Consider the following 17,962-nt stretch of genomic DNA (forward strand, 5'->3'; position numbering starts at 1 on the left):
ATAGCAACAAAGCACATGGCAGTGATCTACTCAAGATGCTTGACAAAAGATGAACGCTGAGCTATGGCTAAATCACACAAGTGCAGGTTCAAACCAGCATGGCAAAAGTGCAAAAGATATCAGCATCACAGACTTAGTGAAAAAACTAACATGTCAGGAATTAACATCAGGAAGCAATGTTTAGAGCAAGATAACAACATTCTACAGGAACAAAACATAACAAAAAAAGGGCATGGCATGAATCTACTCAAAGTATATAACAAAAGTCCCTTACTGACCATAAGCCAAAAAGGATCAGAATATATGATGGCACCCATGTAAACATAGCAAGTTTCGTTAACAGATTCAGACTTAGCAAAAAACTGGACATGGCAAAAACAGAATTATGAAGGCCTCTTTGCGAGCTCGATGCACTCACCACAAGGCATTGCATGATAAAATAAGCATACTAACAGCAAGAATACATGATCAAGAAGCTAACCATGGCAAGAACAATCTCATAGCATGCATGGATCAACTACAACAACCTTGGCAAATTTGATTAACACGTAAACAATCTGCCAGGAACATTTTATAGCAAAAGTAGAGCAAGATTGAGTCATGCTAGGGCACTCCATAAATGCAAACAGTGACATGGATTGATAGAGCATAACCATATGTCAAAATCATCCTTACTGAACATACTCAAAAGAAGCATGGATCTCTCTGTAGCAACAAAAACACATGGCATAAAAATAACAGTAGAGCAATGACTTTGTGAAATTCGAAGTCTCAGAAATCAACAATATGACGAGAGCTACTTTGCATGCATTTGCTAGCACCACATTGATCATAAAAATACATGGAATACACCCCTGTAAAGATGGCATGGCATAGCCCAAAACACATGTAGATCTCATGCTCATATGTAGCACACAATAAATGTGGCAAAATGACATATGCTCATAATCTGCTAAGAATCAGCACCTAACATTTTATAGCACTCTTGCATCAACAATTTGAGCATCAAGATGGACTCAAACAAGCATGGCACAATGGAACAAAATGAAGAGCACAACATGATGAACATTTCGATATATGGCATGCACAAAACGGTGCTACGGATGAGGAGTTATGGCATGATGAATAGTGCATGAAAATGCAAAATAAAATGACTTAATGGCAAAAACGAGGTCAACCTCCTCGCGAAACGGATCTGGATCTGGGATCGGGCGGCGCCGGGCTCGAGGTTCACCGGAGATCTGGCCGGGGTTGGAGGAGTTGGACGCCAGAGTTGGAGGAGGGAGACGCCTGGAGGAGGACGGGGCGGCGCCGGAGCTGGGTGGCACCAGCGATGGACTTCGGTGGAGGCTCGGCCTCCGCGACGGCGAGCGGCGAGGCTCGGCAGGAGGCGGCGAGGCGGAGGGCCGGCAAGCAGCGGCGCGGTTCGGCGAGAAGGCGGGAGGTGGCGACCGGACGGGCGGCGGAGCCGAGTGCGGCTTGGGCGTGGGCAACCGCGAGCGGGCGGCAGCGGAACGGGCCGGGCGGGTCCCGCATGGGCCCGGCGGGCCGCGACGGCATGGAGGTGACAAGTGGCGCGCCTTGATTGGCCGCGGGCGGCGGCGGATCCTGTCCGGCGAGGCCGGACGTGTCCGGTGGCGGCGAGGGGAGGATTTTTAGGGTTTGGACTACGAATTTTAGAGGGGGTGTTTATATAGGTAGAGGGAGCTAGGAAAGTCCAAACGGGGTGCGGTTTTCGACCGCGAGATCGTGATCGAACGGCTGAGAGGATGGAGGTGGTTTGGACGGGTTATTGGTCCACTTTGGAGGGGTGTTGGGCTGCAACACACACGAGGCCTTTACGGTTCCCCGGTTAACCGACGGAGTACCCAAACGGACTCCAAATGGCACGAAACTTGACAGGCGGTCTACCGGTGGTGTACCAAGGACGCTTGGCAAATCTCGGTCTATTCCGAGAAAGTTTAGCACCCGCTCACGAAAAGAGGCAAAAGGGGCGCCGGAGGACATAGGAGTGTCGGGTTGCAAAACGGACAACGAGGAAAAAGTTCGAATGCATGAGACGAACACGTATGCAAATGCGATGCACATGATGACATGATATGATATGCATGACATGAGCAAGATGCAAACGAAGACAAAAACCCAACCACGAATCTCATAACTTAGTGCCGAAAATGGCAAGAGTTGGAGTACAAATATGGTAAGTTACATCCGGGGCATTACATGGTGGGCCCACAAGCTCACATGGCGCGCCCTAGGGGGCGTCACCTGAGCTTATGGCTCACTAGCAGGGCCCCTCCTGGTGATTCATCTTCTAGTATTTTTTATTAATTTCAAAATAAATCTCCATAAATTTTCAGGTCATTTAGAACTCCGGAGAATAGCCATCTCTAGTGTAGCTCCTTTTAGGTCCAGAATTTCGGTTGCCGACAATTTCCCTCTTCATATAGAACTTGCAAAATAAGAGAGAGAAAATCATTAGAATTGCCTGATGAAGTGAAATATTAACGCAATACATCATAAATAACAAAAGAAAAACATGATGCAAAATGGATGTGTCAACCCACAAGGGCCCCACAAGCCAAGGGAGCACGCCCTAAGGGGTAGGGTGTGCCACTCTGATTTGTGGGCGCCTCGTAGCTCTTTTTGCCCTAATTCTTCGCCTATAAAATCCATATATTCAGAAACCCTCGAAGCGAGACCTGAAACAATTTTATCACCACCGCAAGCCTCTGTTTTAAAGCGATCTCATTTGGAGGCATGTTCTGTCACACTGTCGGAGGGGGAATCATTAGGGATGCCATTTTCATCAACCTTGCCGCCTCTGTGATGATGTGTGAGTAGTTCCTTTAGGACCCACAGAGCCATAGTAGTACCTAGATCTCTTTCCATCCCTCTCACTCTCTCCCTCCCTCCCTCCATCTATCTATCTATCTATCTTCTATACAATGATCTTCTCTAGGATCTATCCGATGTAATCTTTTACGGTGTGTTTGTTGGGATCCAATGAATTATGGGTTTACGATCAGATTATTCATTGAATTTATTCGAGTCTTTGAGATCTCTTTGCTACGTAATTTTATAGCTTTGTATTTCTCTCTGATCTATCCGTCTACTTTGCCTAGGTTAAATTGATTTATCTTAAGCGGGTGAGGTTCTTTGTGGTAGGTTCAATCTTGTGATATTGCCCTGTGTTAGAAGGGGCAAAGGCATGTATTGTATTGTTTCTACTAAGGATAAACTATGGGGTTTGTTCATATTTATTGATCTTATTTTGGCTACATTATGTCATCTTAATTAAAGCGTTACTATGTTTGTCATGAACTTAATACTTTAAGATACATACTGGATATCAGTCTTGGGGTGGAGTAATAGTAGTAGATGCAGTTGGATTAGCGGTCTACTTGTCACAGACGTAATGCCCATGTAATGATTATGCCATGGTTGATAATCAAAAGTATGCTCAATTTTATCAACTTCCCAACAATAATTTGTTTACCCACCATCGCGATGCTTTCGACAGAGATGCCATAAGTGAACCTATGGACGCCGGATCCATTCTCCATCAATACTAAGATTCCTACAATTGCTTTGTTTGCTTTCTTTCATTTTCTTTTTTACTTTTTATTGCTTTGCATGTCACATCAATTTTAATCTTGTAACTGGCAAGAACAAGGGGAGTGACGGTACCACTGGCGGAGCTATGTGGTGTGCTGCAGGTGCCATGGCCCCCCAGCTCATGATTTTTTGTGAAGAAATACTGTTTAGAATGACACAAATTAAGATAAGTACATTATTTGGTCCCTCCACACAATTATATTTAGCTATTTGCCCCCTCAGTAATATATCGCTAGCTCCGCCACTGGACCACACCCTTGCCTTCGTTGGGTGCAAGCAATTGTTGTGTCTGTGTGCAGGTACTATCACATTGCTGGTGTGCTGGCTCCTACTGGTTCGATAAACCTTAATTCTTAACTGAAGGAAATACTATCTGCTATTATATTACTTCACCTTTACTATTCGAAAAAATCCAACAACTCCATCATGAGTAGCAATACTCTTATTTAAAAAAAGTCACGACTAAATTTTGTGCACTTGCAGAACATCAGGTTAGCGCTCCGGTTCAGGTTTGCGTTTGTGTTTGGCATGGGAAATGAGTGCAGGATTGGAGATCCTACATGTACTCGAGGTAGAGGCCGCCCAAGGCGTCACTGAGGAGTCTGAGGTTAGTGATCGGTTATACGGTTATGTTTATGACATCTTAAAAAGATGATCATCGTTTATCATGTATTAAAAATGTCCAACATGTATAAAAAAATGTCCACATGTATACAAAAAATGTATAATGTGTATTTGAAAAAAATCATTGTGTATTTTTAAAAAATCCACCATGCATTTTTTAAAATGTTCAAGGTGTACCTAAAAACGTTTCACATGTCTTATTCTTTTAATTTGTATTCCAAGAAGTCTCAATGTATATTTGGATTTTTAACATATAGTACCTCTGTACCGAAATACTTGTAGCTGGGGAAAACTAGTACAAGTTTCTCCCAACTACAAGTATTTTGGTACAGAGGGAGTATTCAACAAAAAAAATGCTCAAACATGTATTTATAAAAATATTCATCTTGTATTTAAAAAATGTTGAATGAGTACAAAAGAATGTTCAGTGCGTATACGGAAAATGTACAACGTGTATTAAAAAAGTCGACATGTATTTGAAATAATAAACAAAGGAAGAAGAAAATTAAAACCAATGCACATCATGAATAAAAACACAGAAAAAAACGCGTGAAATCTTTTCAAAACCGATGAAAGGTTTCATCTTTGCAAAACCGTTCGTCACAACAAGCCCTGTCAAGCCCACGAAAACGGAGATTTCAAGCCTGCCCGTAAGAGAAACGGATAAAACCCCCGGCCCGCCACGAACGAGCGGATAAGCCCCCGCACCCGCACACAACCGTCCCTCCACTTTCGCGGCTTCGCAATGGCCACCACCACCACCACCGCTCTCCACCCCCAGTTCCGGCCGCCGTCGCACCCGCGCGCAACCCGTCGGCTCCGACCATGCCCCTCCTCCTCCAGCGTCCGCCCCCGCTTCTCCGTCCGCGCCGCAGCGGCGTCGGCTTCCGCGTCCGCTCCGGCGCAGCGCGAGGTCGTCGCGGGTGTCCCATGGGGCTGCGAGATCGAGTCCCTGGAGAGCGCGGCGTCGCTGGAGCGGTGGCTCACCGCGTCGGGGCTCCCCGAGCAGCGGCTGGCCCTAGAGAAGGTGGACATCGGCGAGCGCGGCCTCGTCGCGCTCAAGAACGTCCGGAATGGAGAGAAGCTGCTCTTCGTGCCCCCGACCCTCGTCATCACCGCCGATTCGGTAGAAATGATCATACAATCTGTCTCATCAGTCACAACCCCATTAACGGCATTCAGTTTTCACAATCACTGTCTTTCTTGTGCTCGTGTCGTGTGTAGGAATGGAGCAACCGTGAGGTGGGGGATGTGATGAAGAGGTACTCTGTGCCGGACTGGCCGCTTCTCGCCACCTACCTCATAAGCGAAGCCAGCTTGGAGGGTTCGTCGAAGTGGAGAAGCTATATCGACGCATTGCCTAGGCAGCCTTACTCGCTTTTGTACTGGTATAGCCCCACGGTTACTGTTGGTTTGACACCCGAGTGATAAGACGAGTGGTTTTTGAGATAACATTCTCAATCTTGTACAGCCTTTCTTTGTCATTGTAGGACTCGCACTGAGATAGATGCATACTTGGTGGCTTCTCCGATCAGGGAACGGGCAATTTCAAGGATCGGTGATGTGATTGGGACGTAAGTGTCTATCTGTTTTTTGTCCTAGTCATTTACCATACCAAGTTTTCTCCTCTGTTTGGTGCCCTCACTGGAATGACGCCTTATGGTTTTGGCAGATACAATGACCTTCGAGATCGAATATTTTCTAAATACCCAGATTTGTTCCCCGAGAAGGTATGCTTCGCAACCGCTGCTATATTACTCCCTCCGTTCCAAAATACTTGTCGTGGTTTTAGTTCAAAAGTAATTTGGAATGGAGAGAGTAGTTTAAACTGATGAACATAAGAGGGGGGTTTGGAGAACTATTCTTGTGACATGGGGCATTCACGGGAATTCCATTTTATTTCAATTTAAACACAAAAAAACTGCCATCAATCGATTATGTCCGGAATTCGTCGCAGCCAGTGCCACCCAATTTCTATACACAGAAGCATAAATTCGATTAAGTAAATGTTCCGAATACAGCATGACTAAACAATGCTGATGATATTTAACTGTTTGACTATCACTATGAAAACATCGTTACTATAACAAATAATATGGTCTGATGACACCAAATGTACCAATTATTATCATTAATTGATTTTTGAGTTTGGTGCTGCTACTTTCTTATTTTAGGTGTACAACATGGAGAACTTTAGATGGTCCTTCGGCATTCTCTTCTCACGTCTGGTAAGACAAAGTGTCGTGAAGCTAAAATATGATGCAAACCTTGTTTTACTTCATTTTGCTTATCTGATAGCCCTTTCCATTACATATACATATGCTTTTGCTGCCCTTTTCTGCTATAAGAACACGCACACTGCATCGGACTATTTTGCAGGTTCGTTTAGAATCAATGGATGGAAAGGTTGCACTAGTTCCTTGGGCAGATATGCTTAACCATAGCCCTGAGGTATTACATTTTCTATATTTTACAAAGAATCATTTCAGTTCTAAAAAATGTTGTATGGAATTATGAAGCACAGCAAGTCCCACATTTCGCCTGTTTACAAAGAATTTTTAGCAATATTGTGCTGAATTCCTTAAGCACCGCATATCGGACAATTTTCCACCTTTTTCCATCATTTCCCAAGTCTTCCTGAAGTGCACAATGTCATGCATTTTTTCTTAGCAAAATCAACTTTCCAGGTAGATGCATTCCTGGATTATGACAAGTCATCGCAAGGAATAGTCTTCACCACTGATCGTTCGTATCAACCAGGTGAGCAGGTAACTTTTTTCATTTGTGCTTTGACTCTACTATATATTTTCTCCATACCAAGTTAGTTATCAAGAAGTCCATCACTCCTCATCCATTGGTAATTGCCATGTCCACGACATTAATGATGATCATAATCTTCACTATTGCTTGTTTTCGGAAGGCCATGTGGCATCTTCTTTTGGTTTTACAGAACTGGGAATTAGTTGAAATCCAATATAATTTCATCTAGTATATTGTGCACCCTTTTCTGTACCAATAGACTAGCATTTAAAGTACGAAATCATCTTGAGTCTTGTACAGGCTGTGTCTCTGCATCTATCCATTTTATATTTTACAGATAGAGTATACTTGATTTCAGATGGGCCACCACTGTACTTATTTTATTGTGGCCTTATCATTTTCTGCATGTGTTACGCTTGGGGCCAATTAGTCTTATTCCATGCATATATTATTTTAAATGTGTTTCTTATGAGAAATTATTACTAGCTAACTTGTCTATTTCTTGTTTGACCTCCTCAGGTGTTCATATCCTATGGGAAGAAATCCAGTGGTGAGCTATTGCTTTCCTATGGTTTTGTACCAAAAGAGGGAACAAATCCAAATGATTCAGTTGAATTCTTGGTGTCTCTTAACAAGTCTGATGAGTGCTACAAAGAGAAATTACAAGCACTAAAGAAACACGGTTTGTCAGAGTAAGTGCTCTCATCCTTTTTCCATGCGGAACTTCATATGCTTCTGTTACTTGGTTTAGGTTAGAGAAGTTCATTAAATTGGGGTATTTGTTGGCATATTCTTGTTTTTACTTCATGATAGTATCAAGAATAAAATACGAAAATAGCATTTTGTTTGTGCAATGAGTTTGTAACACATTTCATTTAGAAGAGAATTTTTAATCACATTTTGCCCTCAAGAAGTAAATTTAAGATGCTATATCTTGTGTCGATGGTGTTGATCCATTTGAATGTCTTGGTGCTGACATCCTCGTTGATTCGATGTTCTCTCTCCCAATAAAATGGTAAAGTTCCTGCTCACGTTTTGGAAAAAATGAATTTGCAGTTGTGCATCTAGTCATAGATTTTGACTTGGTTCATTGTTTTGGGTAATGGAAGAGAAAACTCGCCCAGCGTCTGGATCTTGAGATGCATATAGTCATAGTATTTATTACAAGATTTGTCCAAAAGGGCAACGAAAATGACTAGCCACATAAAACTGGAGAAATGCTCAACACCACCTAAACCGGGACATAAAGATCGTGGCAATCAACTCCAACTTCTTGGCACCATCCACCATAGGCTCTTGTTTCTTGTCAGTGTCACCTTATTTTCGAGAGGACCTTTAGGTTGCATGTTCTCTGGGGAAAATGGCACCAGTTCAGTAGTATGTGCAACATTGTTTTCATTTTTATTGCCTTGTTTTGTACATTTTTTATACTATCAAAGTTATATGGTTAGTATTGACAAGGGTGGATCTGGTCACCATTATCAGGTCTGAAAGTTTCCCCTTGAGGGTCACAGGGTGGCCAGTTGAGCTGATGGCTTATGCCTTCCTTGTAGTCAGTCCTCCTGAGATGATTCAACGCTTTGAGGAGGTTAGTGCTGTTATTTGGCACCAATTATTTTCAGAACTGTCTCCATACAGCTATAACAAGGGTGGTCAACACAGCTTGCCTATATAACTTATTTGTGCAGATGGCTGTTGCTGCATCCAATAAAGGTTCATCCAAGCCTGCACTTAATTATCCCGAGCTGGACGAGCAGGCTCTTCAGTTTATCTTGGACTGCTGTGAATCTAGTATAAAAAAATATACCAAGTACCTAGAGGTGAGATCTTGTCTGTGGCTATCTTGCAGATTTCACAATTCCCCATGTGATTTCAGACCGCGCCATTCCTGTTATAAGTTACACAAATCATAATCATTCGGCACCAATATTATTTCCTTCAAATGTCAGTTTTTAAGTCAAACAATAATGTTTCAGGGCGCCAAGGGTTCTGCGGAAGTCTCAATCAATACAAAGCAGGCCAACAGGACCTTGCTACTAAAGCAGCTAGCAAGAGATCTGTGCATCAGCGAACGGAGGATCCTATATCGTTCACAATACGTAAGCCAGCATAGATCTTGCAGCCTAGCTGGTTCCTTCGCTCTGCACGTCATGGGGTTATTCCTTGGCGCCTCACATTTCCTCCCGTTGATATGGTGCAGATATTGCGTAGGAGATTGAGGGACATGAGGGCCGGCGGTGAGCTTAAAGCTCTGTCACTATTCAATGGTCTCAGAAAGCTCTTCAAATAAACAGATGGGCTATATCTTCTGCCCCCTGAAGATTTCGGGGAGCAATGCTCGTGTGTCTCCGTCGACTTGGTAAATTCTCAATCTGTCCTCATTTTTTACCACCTTCGTCGTCGAATGCCGTATTTTTCACTGAACACCACATGATGCAGTTTCAGTTCCACCACCCAATTGCTGGTGAGCTCAGGTGTTTGCTTGCCAAAGGCATATTGCAGTATCAGGCCAAGATCTTCGGAGCTGCAACTGAATAGTACGTAGGGAAAACTTAGAAAAGGTTGATGTGAAACCAAGAATAGCTGCGAGTTGTGATTGAACAGCCCTGAGCTTGGCATACGTGTATATGTGATCTAGGGTGCTGCAGCGCATCTGTTTATCTTTTCCTACACAGAGCTCTTTTTGGGGTCGCCTGTACTCCCAAAGACGCCAGAGCATTCGTGCTTCGTGTCCAGTTCTACCGGTGCAGCTCGGTGGCGGTATTGTGTGACTGTTTAGAGCATCTCCAGCCGTTGGCCCCAGGGGGCGTCTAAAATCGCCGTCTGGGGGTGAGCCAGCGCAAAAAATCGGCCTGGGGCGAGTTGGTCCCCGGCCGCCGGCCCCAGGGCCGCTCCCAGGCACATTCAAGAAAGAAAAATATATAGCAAATTTCGGCAAAGTTCGGCGAAGTTCGGCTAAACATGACTAAATTTCGGCAAACTTGGGCATATATTAGACATGTTTGCGGATTTTCATTACATAACAAAATATATAACTAATCTACAAAAGAAACTGGTTGAACGCCGAGTAGTCGCCGCCGTCGCCGCCATCCTCACCGTCGTCGTCATCGTCGTCCTTCTACTCCTTGACGCAGGCGTCCCTGCTGGACCCCTGCCCGGCGTCGCTATGGCGACTGGTGGCGGTGGCGGCGGCGGCGGCGGCGCGTCGTCGTCGCTGTCGACGATGACGACGACTCCTCCTTCGTCGTGGCCGCCCCGGCGGCGCTACGTGAAGCGCCCAGGGCGGCGCAATGGCGCTCCCTCGCCATCTTCAAGGAGTCATGGCGTGCCCATTCCAGGACCGCATCGTCGTCTAGCTTCACGTCGCCGTGCTCCGTCTTCATGGCGGGGAGGCCCGGCTACGTCTTTGGCTTGACGAAGCGCAGAGGAGGAGCCGACAAGGAGGCGCGCCGCCCGTGAGGAATCAATGGCAAGGCTGACCGACGGCAGCCTTGCCATTGATTCCCCGCGGGAAACCGAGGCGTTGGGGAAGACGAGGGCGGTGTCACTGACGCGGCTGGCCCGCGGCTCTTTCGCGCCAAAACCGCTCGCCCCGGCGTCCCGGGCGCTCCCAGTGCGTCGGGTTTGGTCTGGGTCCGCCAGCGCTGATTTCGGCCCAGGCCGGCGAAAATCGGGCTCCTGGAGGCGCAACTGAGCCGTTTTTCCGGCGCCGGCGCGAAAAAATCGCCTGGGGAGGCCTTTCTGAGGGCGCGGCTGGAGATGCTCTTAGTTGAGAATATCATAACACGCAACCACTACTTTCTTTAGCACACGCACAACGCTATATTTCATAATAATAATAATATTTCTAGTATATTTTTCTTATATCCAAGTCTACTCACTTGGTACACTCAAAATACACCTTTGGTACTCAAAATACACCTATGGTAATCCCTTAACTTGCAAAAACATCTTATATTGTGGGATGAAGGGAGTACAAAATTGACAATCTAAAATGGATGAAATATCAGTAATTTTCTATTTACCAATTGAAATATCAGTAATTTTCTGTTTACCAATCAAAATATCAGCAATTCCCTATCTTATCAGTCGACCTCATCATTTAGAGAATCAATTCCTTATAACATTTTCCACTAAACTGGAGATCTACTTTTCAAAAACTTTAGATATATATATTTTTTTGCGACGAAACAGGGAGTTTTGTTCCAAAGTAATAGAGTCAAGGTACAGCGCAAAAAAATAGAGAGTTGAGGTCTAGAGGTGTGCTAAGGTTCCACACATTGCCTCCTCCCCATGAAAAGCCTAGGGTTCCTTTGCCTCCCGCCGCCGGTCCGCATCGTCTCAGGTGGCCTTAGGGCTATGGTGGTGCGGTGGATCCCGACTCTTGCCAGATGTTTTTTCGAGTTTTGTTAGGGTTTGTATCTTGATCAGAAAGACAAGACGACAACGACTCTCTGAAGATGGAATAATGTTTTCCCAGCCTAGCCCATGTCTTAATGGTGTGTGTAGCATCGCCAGTGGGCGTGCAGAGGTGTGTCTCTGGCGAATCTTTTCTTTGTGGATTTGCTCGGATCTAGCCGTAGTTCGTCTATGTTTGTGCGTCTTCAAGTAGGATCCTTCCGATCTATGCTATTCTTCAACAACGACGACTGCTATTCTGGTGCGCTGGTCCTATGAGGTCTTAGTATGATGACTTCTCGACTGTCTACTAGATACTACAAATGTTTTGACTGGCTCCAGCAAGGGATGGACGATGACGGCGGCGCGCCTTCGGCTTGCTTCAGCGTTTGTAGTCGTCGCTAGATGGTCTACGGATTTGAATATAATTTTTATTATTTTTGGTGTTTAATGTACTACCATGATTAAAAATGAATAGATCAAGTTTTTCCAGAAAAAAAGTGTAGAGGTAAGATTTCCTCGATACATGGGGCCTTCTACGTAACCACACAACCGTGATACTCTTAGAACGGCTATACCGAACTTAAAAAAAGAACGGCTATACCTTGCCAAACAATCTGCTATTTCATTTTGATCACAATGTAAGTCTATGGAACAAACTCCCTATCGATCATCAGGGCTTTAATCTCCAAAGCCGAATGATATAAAAAATCTCAATAGCAAACTGAAATATATTTGCTTTTTAAGAAAAAAAATAGGGTTTCATTGCCTCCCGCCGGTGTCGCCGCCGGTCTGCCTCGTGTTTGGTGGCCTTAAGGCTATGGAAGCGCGGTTGATCCCGGTTCTTCTCAGTGGGAGGGCTCCGTTTTTTATGTTTCTTCTAATTTTGTTAGGTTTTGTGTCCTATTCAAGAAGACGAGACAACGGTTCCTTGAAAATGGAATAAGATTCTGTTTCACCTAGCCCATGTTTTGATGATGCGTCTACCATCGTCGGTGGGCATGTGGAGGTGTGTCTTCGGCCGATCCGTCTTTGATGGATTTGCTTGGATCTGGTCGTCGTTCGTCTACATTCATCTGCCTTCGGGTTGGATCCTTGTCATCTACGTTACTGTTCATCAGTGACAATTGCTGTTTTCGGTGCACTGGTCCTATGAGGTTTTAGCACTATAACTTTTCGACTGTCTGCTATAATTTTTGCCCAGATCGAACGAGGGAGAGACGATGACAGCAGCACGCCATCGACTCGCTTCAATGCTTGCAGTCGTCGCTAGGTGGTGTATAAATTTGGATGTAATTTTTATTATTTTTGATGTTTGTTGTATTATCATAATTTAAGATGAATAGATTGAAATGAGCATGGTGGCGGCTAAGCTACAGCGATGTGTCTACTAGAAGACTGACAAGAGGTCAAAGTTCTCCAACACAGAGGCGGCTCCAACGGGGAGGCTCCGTTGACCATCCGCTACATACCCGGCCCCTGCACCTCTGACCCAGGGACCCAGGCCTACCCGTCACGCTCCACACCTGCGTTCTCGCTCGCTCGCACTAGCAGGCAGGGAGGATGGCCGGGAGCAGCGTCTCCGGCGGCGGCGGCCGCCCGCCGCTGTTCGCGACGGAGAAGCCGAAGCGGGTGCTGGCGTACCGGGTGTACGCGGGCACCATCTTCGCGGGGATCCTCCTCATATGGTTCTACAGAGCCACCCACATCCCGGCGAGGGGCAGCAGCAGCCTGGGGTGGCGGGCGGGGCTGGGGCTGCTCGTGGCCGAGATATTGTTCGGCCTCTACTGGGTCCTCACCCTCTCCGTGCGCTGGAACCCGGTCCGCCGCACCACATTCAAGGACCGCCTCTCGGAGAGGTTAGTGCCTGATCTGCGCCGCGCTTTTTTCCTTCTCTCTCGTAGAGCAGAGAGCGTTCGACGGAATGGCTAGCTGGACAAGTAGAGCTCCGACGAGAGCATTAGTTCAGGGGCTCGCCTTTAGAGGCGGCTTCCCTTCCGATTCTGAATCACACCAAGTCCAGCAACTTACATCTGTGATCCGCGAAGGCTTATTGCTGAAATAATGTGACATCGAGACTCGAGAACAAACCTTGCATTGTATTGTATGTCTGCAGCAGTGTAGTTAGCACATTCCCCGTTTTCTTTTTCAGCTGGGCTCAAGCCTGAAGTAGATACGCTTTGTCATAACTACCCAGAGTTATGGATACAGTTGAAAGATCGCACCCATGCTAGAATATGGTTCCAGAGTTGTGGATACAATTGAAACATCGCACCCATGCTAGAATATGATTCATTTACATAGATATATTTCAGCTAGGAGTCACGGCTACTGCCAAATCAGGTACTGTTATGCTCCATCAAGGACCTCAATGGCCATGGGTATTGTGATGATGCACATTCATGGCTAGTTACATGGTTCAGATAGCGCGGTATCTGCATAGCATCGTATGAACAAAAATTAGTTTGATTGTACTATCTATGTCTGTGGTGAATGACTTGTTAAAATACTGGCCACAAACAGATATGATGATGACCAGCTCCCTGGTGTGGACATATTTGTGTGTACAGCGGACCCAGCTCTTGAACCACCCATGCTTGTCATCTCCACGGTTCTGTCTGTTATGGCTTATGACTACCCGCCAGAGAAGCTAAACATCTATTTGTCTGATGATGCTGGTTCTGCTGTAACATTCTACGCTCTTCATGAGGCATCTGAGTTTGCAAAGCACTGGATTCCATTTTGCAAAAATTACAAGGTGGAGCCCAGGTCACCAGCTGCCTACTTTGCCGAAGGGGCTACCCCTCATGATGCTTGTAGCCCTCAAGAATTGCTCCGCATGAAGGTAGATCACAAACTTGTTCTGCACCTATGCAATTTAGCTTATCTCGAAAGAAATGATGTTGTGATGCAGTCTGATACAATATTTACTGGTGTAAGGGCCTGCTGGCCTTCCATTTTTGCCGTGTAAGGCTGTGAAACCAACACATTGTTTTCTTATCTGTTTTCCCCTCTTTTGTGAATTGCAGGAGTTGTACAAGGATCTGACAGATCGCGTGAACTCAGTAGTACATTCAGGCAAGATTCCCGAGGTTCCAGAATGCAACCACAGAGGCTCCTCTGAATGGAATGAGATGATAACTTCTGGAGATCACCCTTCAATAGTCCAGGTAAAAAATGGTAGTTTGGTCAGAGTCTGACTACTAGATGAAGTGCATGGTAATTGATTTTGAAATTCAAAATAATATGATAACTATGAGAAGTGTGAAAACCAACTCGTGTAGCTAATACAAAGCTGGTGAATTGGTTATAAAAGCTAACATATAAGAGTGTTGGTGAATTGAAGTGTTGTGGAAAAAATAAATATGTTTTTATGTTTATCAAGTAGTACCTATGGAGAATAATTCTAGGCAATCTGTCCACTGTTAAAACTATTCCAAAAGGAGCTTCCATGTTCGCTCTGAGAAGCTAGAAATCCCACAGTAGTGTTCGCTCTGAGAAGCTAGAAAACCCACAGTAGTCAGAGGAAAAAGAAAAAGATGTACACCGCTTATTTTAGTGGCTCTGCAGTATAGCAGTGCAAATTAATCAGTGTGCAATAGAGCAGTTATTACAATTATAAAAGTTTAACGCATCATGTTGGTGTAAAAAAATACAATTGTTGTTTAGTTTTTTACTATCCAACCATGCAATTGATAGTTAATTCAGGTAGTTAAAATAAAAGGCATAGGTGCTTGTTTGGCTGAATGTAATTCAACCTGATGTAAGACGAGCCTGACATGGTTGATATTCATCCAGTGAAGAATCTACCTTCAAAGAAAACTGTAATAGCAGAGTAGAATTTATATTTCTTATCTGCATAATTTTGGTGATCCCGTCTAATCAAATGGTTCTCCATTGCTAGATTCTAATTGATAGAAACAAACGGAAGGCAGTTGATGTAGATGGAAATGCATTGCCAAAACTTGTGTATATGTCACGCGAGAAGAGACCTCAGGAACAACATCACTTCAAAGCTGGATCATTAAATGCTTTGGTAGGTGTCCTCTCTTGGTATAGTCAATGATTTTCTAGAATTACCATTTAGAATCAACCTTCATTGTGTTTATATACCTTAATAAGGTCAATTGTGCAGATAAGGGTATCTTCGGTGATAAGCAACAGCCCAGTCATTCTGAATGTTGATTGTGATATGTACTCCAACAACTCTGAGTCCATTAGAGATGCATTGTGCTTCTTCCTAGATGAAGAGCAAGGTCAAGATATCGGTTTTGTGCAGTACCCTCAGAACTTTGACAATGTGGTGCACAATGACATCTATGGCAATCCCATCAACGTTGTCAATGAGGTCAATTGAAAGATAATATAGCACCTCCTAAAATTTCGACAAAGGACACACCTATGTCTGAAGCTGTAATTAAGACTAATCTGGTTTGTTGTTTCATTGACTTGATGTTCAGTTGGATAACCCTTGCTTGGATGGATGGGGTGGAATGTGTTACTATGGCACTGGATGCTTCCATCGCAGGGAGACCCTCTCTGGACAAATATATAGTAAAGATTACAAGGAAGACTGGGATAGAGGAGTGGGGATAGCAGAAAATGCAGATGAGCTGGAAGAAACGTCCAAGTCACTTGTGACATGCACGTATGAGCATAACACCCCGTGGGGCATTGAGGTATCTCTATCTCTTTCTACAAACCTGAATATGAACATTTCCATTGATCCCCTTCTCTTTGATGAGTATATACAGAAAATCCTTCAGGTGATGCCCGAAGGATGTCCTTCCTTGCATGTGTGTACTGTTATGCAGATCATTTTTGATGAGTTTGTGTTTCTGAATTGCAGAAAGGAGTTAGATATGGGTGCCCACTGGAGGATGTGATTACAGGATTGCAAATCCAATGCCGCGGGTGGAGATCGGTGTACTACAACCCCGCTAGAAAGGGCTTCTTAGGCATGGCCCCTACCTCACTAGGCCAGATCCTGGTTCAGCACAAGAGATGGTCAGAAGGGTTCCTCCAAATATCCCTCTCCAATTACAGTCCCTTTTTATTAGGCCATGGTAAGATCAAGCTGGGTCTTCAAATGGGTTACTCGGTCTGTGGCTTCTGGGCCCTGAACAGCTTCCCCACCTTTTACTATGTCATCATTCCTTCACTTTGCTTCCTCAGTGGCGTCTCTGTTTTCCCTGAGGTAATGACTAACATTCTACACTATGTTCCCTAGCTCATTTTTACGCACCGCGGTTCAGTTCTGACACGATACTTGCATGTGCAACTCATTCAGATAACCAGCCCTTGGTGCATTCCATTCATATACGTCGTGGTAGCTTCATACTCCTGGAGCCTAATGGAGTCGCTGCAATGTGGTGACACTGCAGTGGAGTGGTGGAACGCACAAAGGATGTGGCTCATGAGAAGGACCACCTCCTACCTCCTGGCGGCCATCGACACGATCGGGGGAATGCTGGGCGTCTCCGAGTCCGGATTCGAGCTGACGGTGAAGGTGGACGAGTCGCAGGCTCTGGAGAGGTACAAGAAGGGGAAGATGGAGTTCGGGCCCATCTCGGGTATGTTTGTGATCATCACCACGATCGCGCTGTTCAACCTGGTGTGCCTGGTGGTCGGGCTGGGCAGAGCTCTGTTGCGCGAAGGAACGGCAGGGTTGGGACCTTTGTTTCTGCAGGCTGTCCTCTGTGTGGCCATAGTGGTCATCAATGCTCCGGTCTACGAGGCCCTCTTCATCCGCAGGGACAGCGGAAGCCTGCCTTATTTCGTCACCCTAGTTTCCCTTTGCTTTGTGTCGTCGCTCTGCCTACAGGCTATCTAGAAATGAATTCGGGGTGATAACGATAGACGGACATGCCCTTACTATGAGTAACATTTTGAAACAATCTATTTACACGGCTCTGAACTTCCATGTTATTGGACAGCTGCGACAACGATGTGGTATTCAGTTCCCTAGACTCTATCTACTAACCTTTAATTCAGATTTCACTGTCGCCAAAGTTCTGTCTGATAATATGAGTTTGATTAGATTTAGAAGAGTTTTATGGGGAGACACGGCTGATATGTGGTATGAGCTCAAAAATCTATGCAGTAAAGTAGTTTTAAACGATCAAGAGGATAGATGTAGTTGGCTGCTAACTAAATCTGGTAGATTCACGGTTAGATCTTTGTATCTTGCTTTAAAAACGGATCAGGCTGCCTGGCCTCATAGGAAATTGTGACAGGCGAGGATACCGCTGAAAGTTAAGTTTTCTTGTGGTTGATGTTTAAGAATAGTGTCCTAACTAGAGACAATTTGGCGAAAAGAAACTGGAAAGGAAAGGATAAAAACTGTAGTTTCTGTGATTACCCAGAAACGGTTGATCATCTTTTCTGTACATGTGTGGTGGCTAAGTTTGTGTGGGGTGTGGTTAGGAATGTAACTGGAATTCATGACATTCCATGCAAGATAGAAGAGTTTACTGCCCGGGTAAAAAAAAATCCTAAGAATAGTAGGCAAACAATAGCAGTGGGTGTTTCTGCGGTGTTTTGGACTTTGTGGAAAGCCAGA

General features: G+C 44.9%; 2 protein-coding genes across 2 annotated transcripts; both read left to right on the forward strand.

The window, feature by feature from the left end:
- The first annotated feature begins 4,943 nt into the window (after window positions 1–4,943).
- Window positions 4,944–9,737, forward strand: LOC119317714 (ribulose-1,5 bisphosphate carboxylase/oxygenase large subunit N-methyltransferase, chloroplastic-like). Its single transcript, XM_037592209.1, has 13 exons — window positions 4,944–5,368; window positions 5,467–5,630; window positions 5,733–5,816; window positions 5,915–5,972; window positions 6,417–6,470; window positions 6,622–6,693; window positions 6,930–7,010; window positions 7,522–7,694; window positions 8,488–8,590; window positions 8,691–8,822; window positions 8,979–9,101; window positions 9,203–9,361; window positions 9,442–9,737. The coding sequence occupies exons 1-12, from the start codon at window positions 4,988–4,990 to the stop codon at window positions 9,290–9,292; spliced, it is 1,515 nt and encodes a 504-aa protein (XP_037448106.1). The 5' UTR covers window positions 4,944–4,987; the 3' UTR covers window positions 9,293–9,361; window positions 9,442–9,737.
- A 3,125-nt stretch (window positions 9,738–12,862) lies between these two features.
- On the forward strand, window positions 12,863–17,371 carry LOC119317715 (cellulose synthase-like protein E2). Its single transcript, XM_037592210.1, has 8 exons — window positions 12,863–13,259; window positions 13,924–14,245; window positions 14,430–14,570; window positions 15,305–15,436; window positions 15,536–15,748; window positions 15,861–16,079; window positions 16,250–16,597; window positions 16,691–17,371. The coding sequence occupies exons 1-8, from the start codon at window positions 12,964–12,966 to the stop codon at window positions 17,231–17,233; spliced, it is 2,214 nt and encodes a 737-aa protein (XP_037448107.1). The 5' UTR covers window positions 12,863–12,963; the 3' UTR covers window positions 17,234–17,371.
- Window positions 17,372–17,962: the final 591 nt, after the last annotated feature.

Source organism: Triticum dicoccoides, chromosome 6A (assembly GCF_002162155.2).
Source record: "Triticum dicoccoides isolate Atlit2015 ecotype Zavitan chromosome 6A, WEW_v2.0, whole genome shotgun sequence".
Classification (NCBI taxonomy): domain Eukaryota; kingdom Viridiplantae; phylum Streptophyta; class Magnoliopsida; order Poales; family Poaceae; genus Triticum; species Triticum dicoccoides.